Genomic DNA, 20,293 nt, shown 5'->3' on the forward strand with positions numbered 1-20,293 from the left:
GAAATAAAAGTGCTAAAATATACAGTATGAACCCAAAGTGTACAATCACTAGTAAAATGCTTCTACTTGGCTTCTAGCTCTAGTTGTTTATGAGGCTACATATTTCATGTCAAATACAAACAATAAAGTTTTTAATTGTTTAATTAATCTAACTGAATATTCAATGGCTTCTTGCTAGATATACCTAAAATGATATGTACCCTACAGCCACAGCCAAAAATCAATCAAAGCACTGAATCTCACCAATAGGAACAAACGGCTGGGAGGCAGCACTGGGTCGTGACATGCCGATATTGTTCACAGCGTACACTCGCATCTCATAGGCCATTCCTTCAATCATCCTCTTTGCCTCAAATGTGGTGTCCTTATAGGGGTCAAAGTTCAGCCTCATCCACCTGTAGCTCTTTTTCTTCTTCCTCTCCAACACATAGCCTTAAAGAGAGGATTAATAACAAGGTTAAGCATTTGTTTAATTAATTCATTCAAGTAAATAATAGGATTTAAGTCATATACCCAAAACTGGCTGGCCACCATCAAACAGTGGTGGGTCCCACTGGACAATACAGGAGTCTTCTCCAACACTGAGGATTCTGGGTGCCTGAGGTGGGTCTGGTACATCTAGGGAGAATTACACAAGACTAATGTATAACGAGCAAAACTACCACTCAAAAATAAGTGCAGCAGTAAAGCAGAATGACTCTCGGCATTGTTCAGAGGTCTTGTTTGAAAGGGTGCCATTTAAGCCGTACTAGTCAGTTTGACGCGAGTAAATCATGGGCATTTTTAAGCATAGATGTATTGAGTAGCTACTGTATAGCGTAGCTTGTGCAGATGTTTAAAAAGATGCAGTGACTGGGTTTGTGTGTTTTTAGAGAAGCCTGTTTAGAGACTGAAATTTACATTTATAGTGTTTTAGGGTTAAGAGTCTTGCTTAAGGGTGGGGATTGAACCAGTAATAGTTCAGTAACTTATCCATTGATGTAATGTTGTCCCAGATAGTTTAAGGGAATGGACTATGAATAAAATGATCAGAAAAAATCTAATATTACCTAAAGAGGGTGCTTAGGTGGCATAGTGGTAAATATATGTAGGTTTGCAGTATATAAAGGTTTGAATTTTTGTGTGGTAAGGGCGCATATTTCTCACCCACAACTTTGACATGAATGTCAGCAGTATCCTCTCCTGCTGGGTTCCGTACAATAACAGAGTACACTCCTTCATCCTGACGTTCTGCCCCCTCAACAGTCAAGATGCAATGCCCCTTTGTGCTTTCAACATGGACCCGTCCACCTGAATCCGTCAATACCTAGTCAAACAATCACCAATGAACAGTTATTGCTTTTTGTTAAAAAAAGAGCCAATTTTAAGAATCAACATCCAGCAAAGAAGATCAGTCCCAATCCCAAACCAAGCAACGGAACAGAAAAGTCAACATTCGATTTCTGTTCAAACAAATGCAAAAACCTGAGAACATTAAGAGCATGTGTATTACACTTGATACAGCATATTAATTCCTTGCTATATTTATTTCTTACCTACTGTGATTGGTTGATGTCACCATTTATGAAAACCGTTTTCCATAAACTGGGTATATAAAGCATGCGCTCACCTGATGCACTCAGTATTTTGGCCATGACACTTGTTTTCAAGGTTTACCGTATGCTTAGGCTTTACATTCATGTCAAAGTACTGATCTGAAACCACTGGGTTAGCATTAGTCTTGTAGAAATATTCATGTTTTTAACCTTTATTTCCATGCTATTCATGTACTTAAACAATGGTAATAAAATGACTCAAGTTTGATACAATATATTTTGCTATGTTTATTATTAATTGTCATTAAAAGCTTCTTAACTGATCCATATTAAATGTTTAGTCTACAAACATGAATAACTAATATCTTCACTCTGATTTTGTAACGCTTTATGGGCTATGACGAGACAAGGGGGCAGACACACGCAGAGATGTAATTAACAAAATGTTTAATAATAACAAAACAGGACAAATTACAAAAGACAAATGAACACAAGACCTAAGCAACAATGCTAAGCTAACTAAACACATGAGAAACCTATGCTAATGATTAATCAAAACATACATTAACTAAGCTAGGACTAGACAGGCTAATCAGGCTAAACAAACTAAACAGGCTAAGGGCGTGGCACATAAACAAACTCCACATGCTCTGGGAGCTCAGGAGCTCTAGGAGCACAATGAGGCTAGAATCGTTACAAATACAGATTTGTATTGCTACGTTTACACTTAATGTTACACATAATGAATGTTTCATTATTCATTCTGACAGAAGATTTTAAATACGTCTCTCTTTCTAAAACACAATGGTCAACCAAATTTCCTTCCAAAACCCCTTTCTCATGACATATTACTATGTGGAGCATAAATTCCAGTATTGGCACCTTTTTGGTCATTTTACTTCAGAATCACATAGTGAATCACATTTATTTAAAATAATGGATTGTAAATGTTACTAAAGTCAGATAAACAGATCTCATTGTTCGTTTTTAAGTACATGGAAACAAATGTAAATAATAATCCATGGTAATGGACCATGCATGTTAACTGGGTTAAAAACACTGAAATATTTCTCTACCAACAAATCCAAACCAAGCCACAATCAAGTAATGGGGCATCACCAATAGAAATAAGTAAAACAAAGGGGTAAAATTACATTAACAAAATATAAGAGCAAAATATATTCCTAATAATGGAATGTTTCCATTAATCTTGTGTATGACCAGAGATGAGAATGGGCCAAGGCTTAATAACAGTATCACAATGCAGTGACTGCAGAAGCAAATAGACAATAAAGCCAACGTTTATAAGAAAAGCTCATGGCAGTGGCAGCATGATGCAAAGAGTGCACATAATGACCAGAGATCGTGGTGGTTTTATTGTTTTAAGGCCAAAACTCACATCACCATCCTTCAAAGTCCAGCTGAAGGTTGGTTCCTGTTTTCCTTCCTCCAGACCATTTTTAGATTTATCCTACACAAGCAAATCAGAAGCGGTGAAGCAACCAGGTAGACTGTTAAGAGTAGGAGGTGAGGGGTCAAAGTCTCAACATCCTGCCCAAATACAAACCTTCCTGAAAGTGACTGATGGAAGCTCTTACTGAGGGAAACGTACTCACCTGTGTGGGCTTTAGAACTGAAGTCAGAAGCCCTCGTACCAAAGCTCCTGTCCCAGTGTTAAAGTAGAGCATAATGGATTACACCCACGAGCAACAAATTTCATTCTTAATATGGGGTTGTTTATTCCATCTGAGGTGCTTTGTTTAGTAAACTGATTCTTTCACTGTCTAGTACTAATTGTGAGTATTAAAGTAAAATTAAAGGTACAATAAACCTATAGACCTCAGATTAAAAATAGAATTAAAATGATCTTCAAACACAGTACCAAACACTTATTGCGAGGTAGGGATATGTTCAAAATAATACCATTTCCCCACCTTATCTGACTTGGTCCAAACTACAGTGGGAGCGGGATCTCCAGTGATTGGCACGTCCAGACGTAGCTTGTTCCCAGCCACCACCAAAATTGTAGAATCTGCAGTTTTTCCCGTGCAGTCCAGGTGGATTTTGGGAGGGTCTACATTAAAAAACAGCATGAAAGGATCTTTAATGTGTGTATAAAGCATGTAAGATTCAAGTAGTCAGCTTAAGACAGTATTTTTCTCTTTATCACAATGTAAGGTACGTTTCCTGTTATCTCTTAACGTATCATGGTGTAAACGATTCCTACCTTGACGAGGGACAAAGTCAATCTTCACCTCTGAAAACACATAAAAAACAATAATGAATGAATAAAACTGTGAAGATGTTAAATAGGCTGTGAGATTTCTAACCAGTATATTACAAATGTGGATCTTACGTACCCAAGAAGTTAAGTTTGGCGGAAAGGTTAAATGCATAGCCTTCAGGAACAAAGGTGTAGTCTCCTTCATCCTCTGGACGCACGTCATCAATAGTGAGCTTATGAATCCTGAAAAAGGTGACAACTGTTACTGTTAGAAAGTGCACAATTTTGGGTTTTTAGGGTTAGGCTTTAGGGTTGGGTTAGGTTTAGGGTAAGGGTTGGGTTAGGTTTAGGGTTAGGGTTAGGTTTAGGGTTGGGTTAGGGTTAGGGTTAGGGTTGGGTTAGGTTTAGGGTTAGGTTAGGGTTAGGTTTAGGGTTAGATTTAGGGTTATGTTTATACTATCATTGTGAGGTCTTACCGTCCAATGTGTGTGATGTGGGTTCTGGCATCAGGCTTAACCTCTACACCATTTTTGTACCAGATTCCTTTGACATTTTCATCCGACACCTCACACTTAAAAACTGCTTCTTCCTTCGCTTTTACTGTCAGGTCTGCAATGCTCTGATACACCTCCAGGTCTTTCTCTATAGGGCAGAAGTCAAATTGTAGCACAGCATTTACAGACAAGACCTTAACTCAAGTGCCAAAACCAAAAAATGAAGAAAGAGACCCAATTAGTCTTACTCTCCTAATATTACCCTTGAGTAGTGGTGGAATTTTTCAAAATCCAGATGTCTTTCCATTTTTTTGTATCACATTTAACTTTAGTGCTTTTATCATTAACAGCCAGCAGACAGTCTGGTACTGCCAAAATTTTTTTAACTACAAAGGTTTTAAATAAAACCAATATGCAATATACTGTTACATAAGTTATCTGCAGATTTAGGGTCTGTTTATATCAGCGCTACACATTACATCTTAGACTTGCCCCCAAGCTCTTTTATTTCTGATACAACCTTTACTGCTCACTAAAGAAAACATCAGTCCCTTGCTGAGCGACATTTAAACAGCTGTTAGAAGCCTGTGCCAAAACAGCTAAGCTGATTATATCCAATAAGGATTTACTAATATACTGGCTGACGTATGGGGTTAGAAAAATGTTCAATTCTGTTAGAAAATGAACATAACTGCATGATAGAGTGAAAGTTGCTTTAGTCAAACAGACTCACTCAAAGCTAATGTAGGGCTGGAATATTAAAAAAGCAAGGGTACTTGGGAGTGCTAGCAGTCTGGCAGCGGCTCAGCTCTGCTTGGCACCTTATCTGTTTGATTAACCATCTAGCTAAAGCAAACACTGGCAGCTCTAAAAGGAAGACATGGATCAGATTGCTTTAAAATGATCCATACAGGAAGTGAGACTTTGAATGGGTTTATGAAGATAGAGAATGTGCATGGAGAGGCAGCACATCAGGCACCTATGGTTAAGCTGGTAGCGTTTTAAACAGCTACATACAACAAACAATATTTTAACCAAATCACGAGTGTAGAGACAGACAGATTGGTATCAAAGCAATATTTATTCCAGTGAGAGAAGATAGAGAGCAAAAACAGAGGGAAATAAAGATTAGTCTGTGTACACATATTCTCTGATACAGACTAAAGTACAATTGTGTTAGGTAGCATGAAACAGTCACCTGCTCGGTTAAAATATATGGACCTCCAGGCTAACAATAGCTGGCATTTGTGCTGTAACCTTGTGCTATGGGGCTGTCAGCCATCTGTACTGAACTGACAACAGAGGTGATTTTTGAGTGACAGGGCCATGAAGAGGCGGGTTTTAAAGGAGATAGAGATAGAAAAATACCCAGTGAGATTCTGAGAGCTTATTTTGGACGGCTGTCTTGGCTGTCTTGATTGACACATGGCTTGTCATGCATATTCTTTGACTGACAAATGGCTTTAAGGGTCCATCAACTCAAAGTCTTTATAAGGATTGAGATATCAATCATAATATCTCAACTTTAACTCAGTTTAGTTTTTTTTAGACGTCTTGCCAACAGTGTAAATCTGTTTTTCTTGTGTTTAGTATTTTCTGTATAATAGATGCTTGGACTAAAATAGAACTCTTACCCTGCACCATGAGCTCAGCCATAGATTGACCTCCATTGGTCTTCACCTGGTAGTGGCCACAATCCTCTTTGGTGACATCGTTTATGATGAGTACGTGCTTGGAACCATCTTTTTTGAAGCGATACTTGAAGGATTCATCTCGAGTAAGCTCCACTCCATCTTTTTCCCTGGAAAAAACGATTACGGTTTAAAAACTGACTTCTTAAAAACTTCACTTTAGTTTTAATTATCATTGTTGGTAGAAGTTTTAAGAAGTTTAAGGTTATGTAAGTTCCCAGGTTTGGCTTGCTGGTGAGCATTTGAGCTGTAACCCAACAGTGGATGCCAGTTGTTTTGTATTCTGCTCCTGCAATATGGTTGCCTGTCTGGCTATTATTGAATCTCACTTCAGGCTGCGGCTTATAGTTTGATTTTATTTCATTTACTCCTAAAGTTGTATTATTTTCATATGTTTTGTCAGTTCATTGTTGTTTTCCTTTCTTTTTTTGTGTGGCTTTTTGAGTTACTTTTTGTTCTGCCTTGGTTAGGTCTCCTGCATTTGAATTCAGCACATATAATCTCAGGTGTGGGGATAGTCGTGGTGGCTTCGTCACAAAGCACTCATCATCCCTTGAAAAAACAGCCTTTAATAGCATACAATGAAGTACTGTAGTAAAACATTATTATTAACTGTATTGCAACATAAACTGAACCATAAACATGTCATTAAAGACAGGACATTCTGCACTGGTTGAAAATATAACCATTTTAGACTGTGACTTAATGGTCATAAAAATCTCCTCACATTTCAGCCCATAAAACTAATTCAAGCTTTGATTTATTAGCACTCATGACTCTTTGTCATTGTTAAATAAATAGGCCTCATGGGTAGGCATTTAAAACAATGACTTGTGATGTGTTTAAACTGACCTTGATTATTCCTTATTTACTCTCCATATAGTATCTATTCATGCATATCATTTTATAGTGTCCCCCGGAACACTTGCAGTCCTAGTCCGAGTATGTAGCTTTGGGACAAGAAAAGCAGTTGCCATGAACCAATAGTGACTTTTTTTATTTTGGTAGAGGGCACTGCCGACGTGCTAAAAGACTGGCATGACCTGTTCAGATCGCTGATAATTGAGCTGCTGGGTGATATACAGCCTTGGATCTGGTTCAGGTGAAACCATGGCTCATTCACTCATTCATTTTTAAGGGCACATACGCTCGCAGTACCCTCTCCATCAGGGGGGTTAGGTTAGCCAAAGTCTGGTAGATGCTTAGCAAAGGACATGCATGCCATCTTCTGGACATTTGAAGAATGTTATGCCTCTGCAATCAATCATTACTGGCCTTTCACCTTTTTTGGTAATTTTGTACTGGTTATTACTTATGTGCATTAACTGCAAACTGTTGTTTAGATTGTGAGCTTTATGAAAATGTGAACTTATATCATCGACTAATGGCAGAACTGCCTGAGTTTGTTAACCTCTAATGGGGCTGTTTTTCTTGTTGCACACTTTCCATGAAAATAGCAGAGGCACGAATTACAGCAATGCACTGGCTAGAATTTTATACATACTTGAACACAACCATCCTATTTTTGTCCAGGCTTGGGACCTGCACTGAGAGCACACTGACTAGTGCACCTTCTAATGGCTGGACCGTTTCAGCCACTGGTTCAAACTTTGACAGGACTAAACCAGCCTCCTTTTTTGCTTTTGGTTTTTATTGTTCTAAAATTATGTTTGAAATTGATTAAATGGTTTTAAAAGTGACCATGAATGTAAGAGAGGTGCTGGGTAAATGAGATTGTTATAATAATTTTGCAGTGGCATGCTAGGGAGAAGGTAATGTGTGGTGCTACGGAACTGTATGTGTATTGGTCGTACATTGAGTACTTACCATTTGACCTGGGCTCCTTCCTCTGAGACCTCACACTCAAACTCTACTCTGTCACCTTTCATGGCCATCTGATCCTCAAGGTTGCGCAGAATCAGCACCGGAGGCTCTGAAAGAGATCCATATGAAACTTCAGAAATGTATTAAGACTGTGCACTTAACTAAGTTCTTTTAATGATAGCCAAATCTGCACTGTCCCTCGCCGAATACCTTTTACAAACAGCTCGGTGAAACTCTTTTCTTCTCCCACCACACAGGTGTAGGCAGCATCGTCAGCCAGAGAACAGTTATTGATAGTGAGAAAGCGTTTGTTGCCCACACTCTCAAAGATGTACCTAAAAATAGCGAGAACAATCAGTGGGAGTTTGGACGTGCACTTTATAGAAATTCAAACAACCCTAACTGTTACCCAGTATAACTCCCAACATAACCTTAACTTTTGATCCAAACTGCTATTTGTAAATTGTTACAAATTGTTAAATGTGGGACCAGTTTGAACCAATAATGAAACTGTCGGTTAAATAGATGAAGAATCTATATGCAAGCACTAATATTTAAATCACAAGGCTTGCAACTGGCACAACACAACAGTTGGGGTTGTTCTATTATTCTTATTATGAGATTATGTGTTTAAACCTCAATAGTACCATCTATAACATCTGTGTCTGGGAGTCCAAAAGAGCCTAATGGGCCCTGTTTTCTGGAACTCTAATATTCCAATAATCTTTCAATAGCTGCAATTAGAAAAAGAGAGGATGGCTGGCTTTTCAACTCTCCACCCTGTATGTTAATAATCGTCATGCCACAGTTAGTGAGTAGGAACAGACTGATTAAATAAGGATAAAAATGGGGTAAAAATAAAAATAACACGCTGTCATTGAAGTGTTGCTCTTGCATGCTTCTGCTATTGAATCACCAGCATGCCTTTTGACAGCTTGTCACATTCACACACTTGCATGCACAGGCCAGCCGGAGCCACTCACTTGCTTTGAGTTTTGGTCATCGATAAGCAGAATGGTACGTCCGTCCATTAAATCAGTATCATTTGAAAAAGCAAAGATAAAGACAGAAAAAGAAAGAGAGTTATTTGCATTTTTACTGTGGCTGGATGAGTCTTAACTTCATGTAAAACTTCAAAATAAAATACTGAGCATCATCTGACCTTCCTGTTGGATGGATTTCCTGTCCATTTTTTAGCCATTTTACTTCTGCATCAGGATTAGCCACTTCAATCTGTAGCTTGATCTTGTGTCCCTTTTCAACCTGATATGCTGGGTCCAGCTTTTTAAGGAAAGCTGTGAAACAAAAGAAAGGCTAATATATTGCTAATCTGAATTATTTGAATTGCTGATCTGAATTATTTTATTAATAATTTAGGCTTTGATTTGGTGGTGTACTCTGGATTTTTTTTTATTTAATGACACATTGATAAACAATTGAGCTTTTAAAAGACTATGAGCTTAACACAAACCTGCACTCTTTTTCTCTTCCTTTTTCATCTTCTTCAGTCTCTTAAGCATACCCCTCAGGTCTGTGATACCGTACTGGAAAGCGATCTTCTCGTACTCTGAGGGGGGAGCGGCATGAAGGATATCCCACACATCCACGTCAGGCTTGTTGCTTACATGGACCATGCTGTGTTCAAAACATTGGGTTTTAGGTTCAAATTCTGTAATGTTTGTCAGCTAAAGCTGATTTAAGCTTGAAGTTGCAGACTGAATTAATTGCACATAATTATAAGCATATAGCTGATAGCAAGGCAGGAGGAGAATTAGAAAACACGGTTGCAAATAAAATCTTACCGTTGGCCACCTTTTATGAAACTGCTGCGCTTATTCAGAATCAGAACCCAAGGCATGACAAGACAAACCACATCAAGTTAGTGCACACAATTCAACAGCCCAGCAACAGAGCGAAGCACTTGTCAGGCTAGCCTGTCTAATTCATTAATAAATGTGCTGTATAAAATGCCTTCAGTTTTAAGTGACAGCTTGTACCAGTTTTTACATTCGACGTTGAGTACTAAGTCTTAAAATAAGGCAGTAAAATAGACATTTATATATTCATATAGTTCAATTGCTGTCATTGTTTGCTAAACAGAAATGAAAGGGCAGTTGTGTGTTATTGATGAAGTCTGGTGTACATATTGTGCATATTAGATTTGTGGGATCAGTTTAAGTGCATATACGTATGTGAATAATGGAATTTGAACATAAACAATAATGTGACCCATATTGATGCAAAGTGAATGTAAGTCTTTGGTGGTCCACAATATTAGTTCAAGGACTGAATGTAATGTAAAGGATGTGGTGACTGTTTCGAACCTTGGATTCCAGTACGTATCTCGTACGGAAAGTTATATACCCGCCATATATCATCTACCACTTGAGGTTGTTCCAGTGAAACCCACTTAGCCTTCTTTCCTTAGGCACGGTCAACTGTGCATGTTGGATGCCTGGCCAGGTCGAAAGCACTGATGAGATTCAAATTCAAAACCTTGACCTCTTTACAGTGGTGGGCAAGCGAATTATACAACTGTGCACCTAAATGTCATTGCCTGTGTTATGTAGTAAGTGCCTAATTGATGGTGCCCTCTCCAGGACTGGAAGATTAAGAATTGTGAGCAGTGATTAGTAAGCAGCATAGAAAAAACTATGCCAGCTTGGCATGAACGTGAGCAAACTTCATGCAAATGAGAAACCAGGCTCACGTGCAGTGGTACAAACACTTACTCTCTACAATCGAAGACCACACACAAGAAGAGTAAGAAAGTAGCAAAAACAACAAAACACATGAGCGAGACATTAGTCACAGTAATGATCAGGCAATGAGATTTTGTAAGAAATGAAAATTATTTGATGACTGTAATGACAGACTAGGTTCATGCACAAACTGAATTGATCAGTTCACCGAAAGCACTTTTGTAGAGAGAATATAGAAATCAATTGACAATCTACTGAGGTGCTACAATGATTCAGGTGAACTGAGCCATTAAACTGTAGAAGAAAAACCCCAGGGAGAAGAGATAGTTTAAATATTTGGAAGAATAATTGACCATATCAGCTGATATAAGGAGACTCACCTCTTTTTAAGTAAACCACTGAAGTCCAGCTCTCCTGCATCACCTGCATCTGTGCTACTGCAGTGGAAAAATTATCAACCAAAAAACATGGACAGCATAAAGACAATGAAACGACTTCTTCTGTTCTAACTTCATGACTGACTACTGTTTACTTCAAATTTACTTATTTAATTAACGGAAAACCAAGGTTAGCTTAAGGAGTTAATACATTTAGACATGGATATCATTTTTGTAGGCTTTATTTCTGTTAGTGCCAGTTCTGTTATGGCACCAATTATGCCAAGGATATTATACACATTTTCATATCGACATTTTCATATTAAGTCTCATCCACATTACTACTCTCAATTAAAAGGCTTCTGTTATAAGTAAGTTTATGTAAACAGGTTCAATCACGATCATCACTGTCAAAATGATAAACATGGTAAACACTCAACTGATGAAGATGGTGGATGAAGATTAGGGTAAAAATGTTGAACCGAGTGTATCATTACAACAGTTTCATTAACATTGTTGTTAGGTCCTGTGTAGGATACACTGATGAATACAAAACAAAAAGTAGATTTTTTTGTTTTGAAAGAATGTGGCACACAAAATGACCTTATAGCAAGCTATATATGTATAGCAATACACTGATTCTACCAATGCATAAAAGCACATTGTTCAGCAGATTTGTTTGTCATTGTTAACCAAATGAAATGATCGTTGATATTGTCTTCATAATGACAAAATACTAAGAAGCGCTCTATACAATTTTTGCTTTGAGTGCTGGATGATGATGGATGAGTTCTTTGGTGATGGAAATCAAAGGTGAGAGCTCAGACTTTTCTAAATGACAGTGTTTGGAAAAAAATGACATGCTAAAAAGAACGCATTTGTGCAAATGACTCCACTGATTTTTACAAAGTGTCAGTCACAGTCAAAGAGATCGTTAGTAGTTAAACATACTACTAAAGAAGGGTTTGCCTACCCTTAAATATGACCTGGATTTATTACCCATGTAATGTTCTCTGATCTTTATTTTAATTACCGCAATAATTTAATTTCATCATCAGGGTTGCAGTGGCTCCAGTTTCCATACAATCACTGACACAAAGCAGTAACACATATCAGAAAGGATGCTAATCCATCGCGAGGCCTCAGCCATCACTCCCTCAGACATAGTCAGTCATGTCTGCATGTAGACACCCAACCAGGTGGGGATTCAAACCCTGGATCCCAGCAGTAGTGGGCTAACATAATTTACCACAGAGCAGGGTTATTACACTATAGCCCGTCACCTCTGAGATCCGGCTTTATGAATATTTGCTCTTGATTTCCACATAAAAAAACAGAAAGCTTTATTTGCTGCTAAAGGAAGGTTGTTTAATACTATTATCATGTGATATTCATGTGTAATCATTTGAATAAATAATAATTAATATGTAAAGTAATGCATTGTTAGATAAAGATAAGAGGACATGATAAAATCCAGGTCATTCCAAAGGGTTCTCAAACCTTTTCCCCACAGCTGTATTTCATATCAGATTCTAGCATTAACTAGACTTAGCAGACTTAGCAGCATTAACTGTAATACCAGCAATGGCTGTATTGCTATTTAATCTTCTGTCCCTTGGGATACGTGCTGTTTTATACTAATCAGCCTCTTAGTCACTGGAACTGCACCTGTAGAGATCAGTGGATAGGGAAACCATATTCACTTAATGGTCCAAAACTTCTCTAAATCCAATAAGGAGGGTAAGCTCTGTCCTCGCCGAAGAATAAGACGATGGGGAGTAAGAGGGAGAGAAAAGAAGATTTTAGGCAAGTCTGGAGGTTATTCTACTAGAGTGACTCAGATGGGAATAGAGATCAAAGATAAGAGCCAAATCTCCTTTAATCTCAGAATGTAAGACATAAGTGAATATAAGAAAACAGGGAATCAGATGAAAGGGAAAGAAACACAAAGAGGGCATTAAAGGACAGAGACCAAAACAAAAACCTCTCCTTTTGGTAAGAGATATTTTAATGATCTTAAGTGAATGAAGATGCCCTGTGCCATTGCAACAAACCCCATGAGCTACCTGCCATGTCCTCCCATGTTCTTCTTACCGCCTGCTGATATGCTCCTGAGTGATCAATACGTTCAAATCATAAGATAATTAAACATTTGAACTTTTATGCAGTATTTTGCATAAATCCAAACAAACAGGCACAAATTAATACAGATACATTAAAAAGGAAATACTTTAATCACAGTCTGGTCTGAGAACGTTGATAAATAAGGGCCATTGGCCTTTACTCAAAGCCACATGTATACATGCTAACTAACTAACTAACAAATCAGCTCACATAAGCAATTATTAGTTATCAGTATCAGAATCTGGGTTTACATCATTTTCCCTTCTTTATAATTGATAGTAGGGGCAGTTTAATGCCCCATTAGATAACAATAACAGAACTTTAAAAAGTAAATAAGTACCACTTACGTGCGCCTGAATGCTGCTCGAATATCAAACCCCTCTACTGCCTGAACCTCTATAAGGACAGAAAAAAAACAATCAGCCAGTTTCTATTCATTTCTTATTTATGTGTATCTTACCTGTGCCTTTTGGTCGGTAACCTCTTAGATATCTGCCTACATTGGATTGGCTCTTACAGGTAATGCTAGGCTAACATTCTCTCCCCTGTACTCTGTAACTGTGATTATGTTTTTGTTTTATGTGCACAGTAACCTTCTTATTCTTACTTTATAATGCATCTATAGTCATGCTGAAATGACTGTAATAAAGGCACATTAATAAAAACACATCAAGTTTTGGATATTGGATTACTATGCTGCTGTAAAAGTGCTCACCGTGCACAGTCAAGTCAAAATTACAGCTGTCAAACTTGTCTCTTGATGACACTTCACATCTGTATCCTCCAGCAAAGTTAGCTTTGGCTCCGATGATGTGTATCTCGAAGGTAAACGTCTGCAAAATCACAAAGGGAGAGTTTTTTTTCTTACAATTTGATCCATGTTGTTCCTTTGAATCCATTTTTCTTTATCAAACTTTATCATTTATTTAACACTTTCGGTTAGTGTGTCATTACGCACCTTGGTGTTGCGGTCATAAAGCTCTTTGAGCTGCAGGTGTTTTCCTGACTTGCTAGCCAGGTCCATCCATTTTCCTTTGAACCACTTGACCGAAGGCTTCTTCAGCAGGGAGGCAGCACATACTTTTGCCACAAAGGTGATATTCTCACCTACAGAAGGAAAAAAAAAACACTTTCGTATTCTAGCACTGTGTTGTAGTACTGTTTTCCCACCCATCTCTTAGTGTCTCATTATAACCTTTTAAATGTATATTTTCTAACAGTATCAGATTCCACAGCAGGAATACCCTGGCCAGGGCGCCGATCCATCACAGGGCTTTGGCCACCCCAGACATAGCCAATTATGTCTGTGTAGACACCCAGCTGGCTCATAGTACTGCTGAGATTTTTTAAACCTGGATCTCAGCAGTGGTGGGCTGGTGTAATAGATCGCTGCGGCACTTGGGTGCCAACAGCAAATTATCCTCCAATCAATCATCAGAGTGTAAAACAGGACTACAGTTGAAATCTAACCTGATTATTCAGCATGACAGTCGAATTGGCTTTGCATAGTTATGTGATCAAAAGTAATCTTCACTCACCCACGGTCACCTCTCCGCTTTTAGGCTTCTCTGTAAAGAGCCCGGTCAGGTCCTGCCTCGTGTCAGGTGGTTGATTTTCTGATAGAGAAAATAATGTAGCAGCACCGTTAGTAATCCCATCAGTAGTGGTTGTGGAAATAAAGACGATGGAAAGTCATTTACCGTCATGATCTCCAGTGTCCGGAGCATGACCATTGGTCTCTGAAGGGTGGTCTGGAGTTGGGGCAGGAGGTTCAGATGGAGCAGGGGTTTCTGCAGGGGCATCTGATGGTTCATCAGCTGGGGGGGCTGTTTTTGGTAGGGTCTCCTCTGCTGCTGGAGTTGTATCTTTTCCAGCTTTCTTTGCAGCATCCTTCAGAGGTGCTTTGGCTGCAGAACATTATAAAAACTATCATAGCTTGCTTTAAATTAAATCGACAATGAACTGTCTGGGTGTCATGTAACAAAGTGCGAGGGGGATAATGTATACACAGTTAATTGGTGCTAAAAGAGGATTCATACATTTTACTGCAACATATAATTTCTAATTTGATTTGATATGGCTCTGAAATTGCTTTGACTCCCACGGTGGCCTCATGAATATGCAATCATAATACTAAATTAATTTTCGTGACTGGTGACTTTAAACATCTATTTGCCAGTGAACAGAGCAGATGGTATTGTAAAATGTCAATTAATCTTGTTTGGAAAATGGTCTTGTTTGATCATTATGCTGTCAAAACAGCTCTGACCTGTCGAAGCATGGACTCCACAAGATGTCCTAAAGTTTCTGGTATCAGAATGATACCTTTAACTCCTGTCTATTGTAGATGCTGTTGACAGTGGACAGGGGTTAGCATGGCCAATGCAAGGATCAGACCGGACTGACACCTTTTTTACTTGACAATGGCCCAAAGCATACAGCCAGAACAACACTCAAGTGTATAGTGCTTAGTATCCATGTAAAGCATGTAGACATGTTTTTTTTTTTTTTTTTAAACTGTACTTGCAGCTGTAATTGTGGTCTATAGGGTTTCTTTAAAGTCTTAAATTAAGGGTCTGAACACTTTTGTGAATACGAGAGTTGGGGTATTTTTCTAAAAACTAATAGGGTGTAGATTAATGGGTAAAAATGCCAAATGTATCAATTTAAAACACATGCTGCTGTACGTATTCTAAAAACTTTTATTTCATTACAATCCAACCTGGGATCCTGGCAGTCTTGAAGCCCATACACAAAGCCCAGGGTTTAAAGTGTTTATTCCACAAATATGTCAGAGTGCTGACACTGTGGCTATCAGTTTTTCCATGAAAGCTCTCTCTTCAAACTGTCAAGTGCCACTCATAGAAGCAATCTCCAGAGTCTGAGGTGAAGGTCATCAATGTTTAGTGTAAACCCATGCTGGAAGATGCTCGTTATACTTATGAGGGGGCTTGATCTGAAGTCGACGCCAACTCTGAGAATGATTTGTGTCCGTAAATCCAACCTCAAGTGCTTGAAACCAAGTGCAGTGTAACCGTAAAAGCCATGAAGTGTCACAATCAAACAGGGTTAAGCTGGTGCAAAAATTAAAGCAGGTGCAAAGACGCCAAAAGTGTCATTAGGATCCAAAACTGAGCACAAGTGTCAAACTGTCCTAAAACTGACCCACCTTGTGCTTCTTTGATCTTGAGCTCAAATTTGACTTTTGAGCCCGAGGCAATAACAGCATATCCCGCTGCATCTTCAGATGCGACACTGTTTATGGTGAGCGAGTGGTTGGTGCCATTTGACGCTATAGTGTATTTGTAACTGGCTGTGATGTCTTTATCCTCTCGTTGCCATCTTACTTTAGCATTTGATTTCTCGGTCTGCACTTCGAATATCACTGTGGCTCCAACCTCAACGGTCTGACTTTTAGGTTTCGTAACGAAGGCAGATACTAAAGAGGGCAGGAACGGTTGGGGTAGAGAGGGGTGTAGAAAGTTGCACTTATTTACATGAAGTTTCTATAACAGGATATGCATAAAAAAAAACTTTTGAAAGCATTATTTAGAAAGTATTATAGTGTGATTGATCACATATGAAACTGTTACGTTGGCCAAAACTAGCCTTCACTTAACACAGTTTTTTTCCCTCTTTTAAAAGCTTCCTGTCTCAGGGCCATTGGAGTTATCCCTGCCCTTGCTCTCTTTAAAGCACTAAAGCCTGGGGTTTATTAGACCATCAATTACTAAATTAGCGAGCATCCTTTAAAAAGAGCTAGAGTGCTTAATGGCCTTAAATAAAGTTTGATAGTGATCTTAAGAGGATACAATGGTACTTGGGAAGATAACTACAGAAGCTACTATCTGAATGAATTATTCAAATACAAAGCTAACATAGTGGTGTAAAATAGAAGATAGAAGAAGATATACTTTATTTGTCATATATACAGTTGTACAGTACAATGACATTCTTTCTTTGCATATCCTAGCTTGTTTGGAAGCTGGGGTCAGAGCGCAGGGTCAGCCATCGTACGGCACCCCTGGAGCAGACAGGGTTAAAGGTCTTGCTCAAGGACCCAACAGTGGCTGCATAGCAGAGCCTGGATTTGAACCGCCAATCTTCCGGTCGATAGCCCAAAGCTCTACCCACTAGGCTACCACTGTCCCCAAATAAATGTAAAATAAATGTCAAATAAATGTACAACTTCCAAACACAACACAAGCCAGACTGTAGATGTTTAAGCCGGCTAATTTATGTTGTACTTTTGGATGGTTAAACTGTATTTTTACACATTTGACACACAAGAGCAGTTTCAGTTTGGTTAACAATAAATGCACAAGAGATTGATTTATCATAGTTCCAGTACTCCCAGTACCTTGGAATATATGGTGCGCAATTCTAACTAACCCCTCTGTTTGGATCCTGTATTTAGTTTTTCATATTACTATTGATTTTTTTTTTTTACTTTTGTTTTACTTTAATGTAAAATTTCAAAAATAATGTTATGTAATGTTAAGTAATGTTCAAAAATAGAAACCATATGTCTTCCTACAATGAACGAGCTCTTTGATCAGACACTATGACCAAACCACACATAGCTGTGAGGGGATTAGCTGGGCTCTATTTTAGTGGTTCAGCAAGCATTGGAAGAATGGCACTGTTACTTCCATTCTCTCCTTTGCTATTTAAAAACTGTGGTGTGTTCACATTATCTGTTCTTCACTGGCACAGATTTCAGAGTTCCAAACGACCTTTATTGCTGTGGTGTACGTGGTACAAGTCATGATATTAAAGTTAACTGTCTTTAAATCCTCCATGTTCAGTTACAAGACAGCATGTCTGGGCTAAAAGGTCTGAGACAAAGACGGGCAACAGCACTGGGCGAGTAAACAGTCACCAGAACCGAAGTTAGGACAGACAGGTGGGTGACACGGTTCTTCTTTGAAATAGTTATAGCTCCTGTCAGGAAAGGCTTATACTTGATGTTGATGGATGTGTGATACATATAATCCTCTTTCACAAACACCCTGGAACAATAATTTGCAATGTCAAAACTGACCTTAATACAATTGGACGAATAGCCGAGCTTCTATTTACAATGGACAGTTGTTTTGGACCTGATCCAAAAGAGCACATTACTGTGAGGGCAAGGTGGCAACAAATCAAGGTCAGGGTAATCTAATCAGTGTAAAAATCAACTGGACATTGCGGGGAAAGAGACAAAGATGAACTGAGTTTGTCAGTCTATTGCACAGTCTCACAGTCTAATAATACAAATTGCTTAGTCAGGTCGCTTAAAGTCCACACGATTTACATGCCATTTATTTTATCACACGCAGCTCAACAACAGCTTATCAAATAAAACAGGATTTGCTTAGTATTAGGTAACTGGATGCTTGTTGTGGCGTGGTTCAGAGTGTAGACACAACAAGATATTGGTTTGTTATATTATTGGCACGTGGTACATTACAGGAAATGCTAAATCAAAATGACAATTATGGATGGGCACAGGTATTTGCAAAAATAGCTTGCAGTCCTGGCACAAATGTTCCCTGTGCATTGACTGTGTTTGGATTTCCAAGAGAAATTATACCTAAAAAATGACTGAACATTTAATGGCAAGAGGAAACATTATACATATACAATATAGACTTCAGTTCTGTGATAAAACATGATTAGGAACTAAAATTAATATTCTGTTTCCAGTCACAGCCCATCATCATATCTGCTGCTGATGAGCACAAACAGGTTGGAATGAACTGCAGCACAGATGACAGGTGTGTTTTCTTTTACAGTTTGGAAAGCTGACTATGGTCACACATGGCACTGTGAGACTTGTTAGTATTCCTGTTTACACAAAGCCATGTGATTCGTCATGTTTCAGCCATAATTAGTCTTTCTAATAGCATCGGTTTACACTGTTTAGGCCGTGGTCCCATCCTCTTGTAAAGATCATTTCATAATTAATGGCAACCTCTGAAATATTGCGAATAAAATGTTGCTTTTTTAAATAAAGGTTTGTAGTGAAGTGGAAACCCAAAAGAAACAATGTATTATAAAACATAAAGGTGCCAGAAATGTTTTAGTAACACCTTTGCTATACCATTGTGGGTCCAAAAGAATCATTTTGATTATTTTGGTGCCACAATGAACTAAAAATAATTTAATGTCACCATCTAAAACACCCTTTTCTGTCACCTTTATTTTAAATAGTGTAATGCAATTGCAATTAATAAGCTTTCAGTTATTGTTTACTATTCAGGTTTCCTAAAAACTGGCATGGAAGCAATTAATTTACAAACTAAATGCCATTACCTGCTTTTTTAGTTGGTTCTGGCATCCCGCATTCACGTTTGTTTGTTCCTTTCCGGTTTGGAGGTTTAGACTTTGTGGACCCCACTCTTCTTCTCTTTTAATAGTTCCTATCATTACACCCTCCCTTTATCCCTCCCATCCCTCCCTCAGTCCTACCATTTACATCCAACCCCTAAGATAATGAGCACATACTTCTGATCCTAAACCCACCCCCCAATTCATTCTTCCATTTCCGTATATTCGGCCACTCTACCGACACCTTAGCTAATTGACAGAGGCAGAGAGGCTGTCGGTGGATGGAGGTAAGGGGATAACAGATGGGAGGAAAGTCAACAGATGGGGTGAGGAGCTGGGGTTAAATTTAGTTTCTGACTCTAGAAAAAGTCTTCATCCCTTTGAAGAAGGGGTTAAAAAAAGACAGAAAGACCTATGGATTGTAGACAGCATAGCACTCGACTGTGTTTCCATACATACTTTGACTATGTTTATCTATACTAGTTTATTTATTAGTTATACAAATGATTAAACATTGTACTTTTACATTTTGTCTTTGAAAAAAACACTACTTTGACACTGACTCCAATACATGTTTTGTCTTCCAGTTGATGTTTGGCTTATGTGTGATACTGACACCGGCATTGACCTCAAAACTTGCACGTACAACATTTCACCAAGACTATCCAGAACATGATCACTGGTAGTGCTGTGCTGCTGGTATCTTCAGGCTGGTATCTTTTTGAATGTACAGCTTAGCAAGAAAGTCTTCCCCAGGAAAGTCAAAGACAACAATAAGAAGGTCAAATACAGCTCTGACACTGCCCATATTTCCTGATTTCTGAATGACACAGAGACAAACTGCCGCCCAGCTTGAACATGAGTTGGTTTAAAGTAAGGGGATGGAATATGAGGAGGGTAATGCATGTGGCATCACTATGCTTTAAAGCCTGTATGCCTTCCTACCTTGTCATGGTGTGATAATCGTCTTGTAACAGAGAGACGCCAGATGTAACTCTGCCCTTGCA

At 38.5% G+C, this 20,293-nt stretch overlaps 1 protein-coding gene across 1 annotated transcript in view; it reads right to left on the bottom strand.

The window, feature by feature from the left end:
• mybpc3 (myosin binding protein C3) overlaps positions 1-19,328 on the bottom strand; it is a 30,253-nt gene extending 10,925 nt beyond the window's left edge. The window contains exons 1-21 of the mRNA XM_062989600.1: positions 19,272-19,328; positions 14,672-14,878; positions 14,510-14,587; positions 13,930-14,078; positions 13,687-13,804; positions 13,319-13,367; positions 12,914-12,958; positions 10,851-10,907; positions 9,240-9,403; positions 8,931-9,063; positions 8,752-8,754; positions 7,979-8,103; positions 7,772-7,877; positions 5,888-6,054; positions 4,236-4,401; positions 3,896-4,002; positions 3,763-3,792; positions 3,470-3,609; positions 1,147-1,306; positions 514-618; positions 244-432 (exon numbers count right to left, since the gene is read on the bottom strand). Coding sequence (XP_062845670.1) covers positions 244-432; positions 514-618; positions 1,147-1,306; positions 3,470-3,609; positions 3,763-3,792; positions 3,896-4,002; positions 4,236-4,401; positions 5,888-6,054; positions 7,772-7,877; positions 7,979-8,103; positions 8,752-8,754; positions 8,931-9,063; positions 9,240-9,403; positions 10,851-10,907; positions 12,914-12,958; positions 13,319-13,367; positions 13,687-13,804; positions 13,930-14,078; positions 14,510-14,587; positions 14,672-14,878; positions 19,272-19,296 — 2,323 coding nt within the window. The 5' untranslated portion in view covers positions 19,297-19,328. The remainder of the gene's footprint in view (positions 1-243; positions 433-513; positions 619-1,146; positions 1,307-3,469; positions 3,610-3,762; positions 3,793-3,895; positions 4,003-4,235; positions 4,402-5,887; positions 6,055-7,771; positions 7,878-7,978; positions 8,104-8,751; positions 8,755-8,930; positions 9,064-9,239; positions 9,404-10,850; positions 10,908-12,913; positions 12,959-13,318; positions 13,368-13,686; positions 13,805-13,929; positions 14,079-14,509; positions 14,588-14,671; positions 14,879-19,271) is intronic.
• Positions 19,329-20,293: the final 965 nt, after the last annotated feature.

This window comes from Trichomycterus rosablanca, chromosome 27 (genome assembly GCF_030014385.1).
Source record: "Trichomycterus rosablanca isolate fTriRos1 chromosome 27, fTriRos1.hap1, whole genome shotgun sequence".
NCBI lineage: Eukaryota > Metazoa > Chordata > Actinopteri > Siluriformes > Trichomycteridae > Trichomycterus > Trichomycterus rosablanca.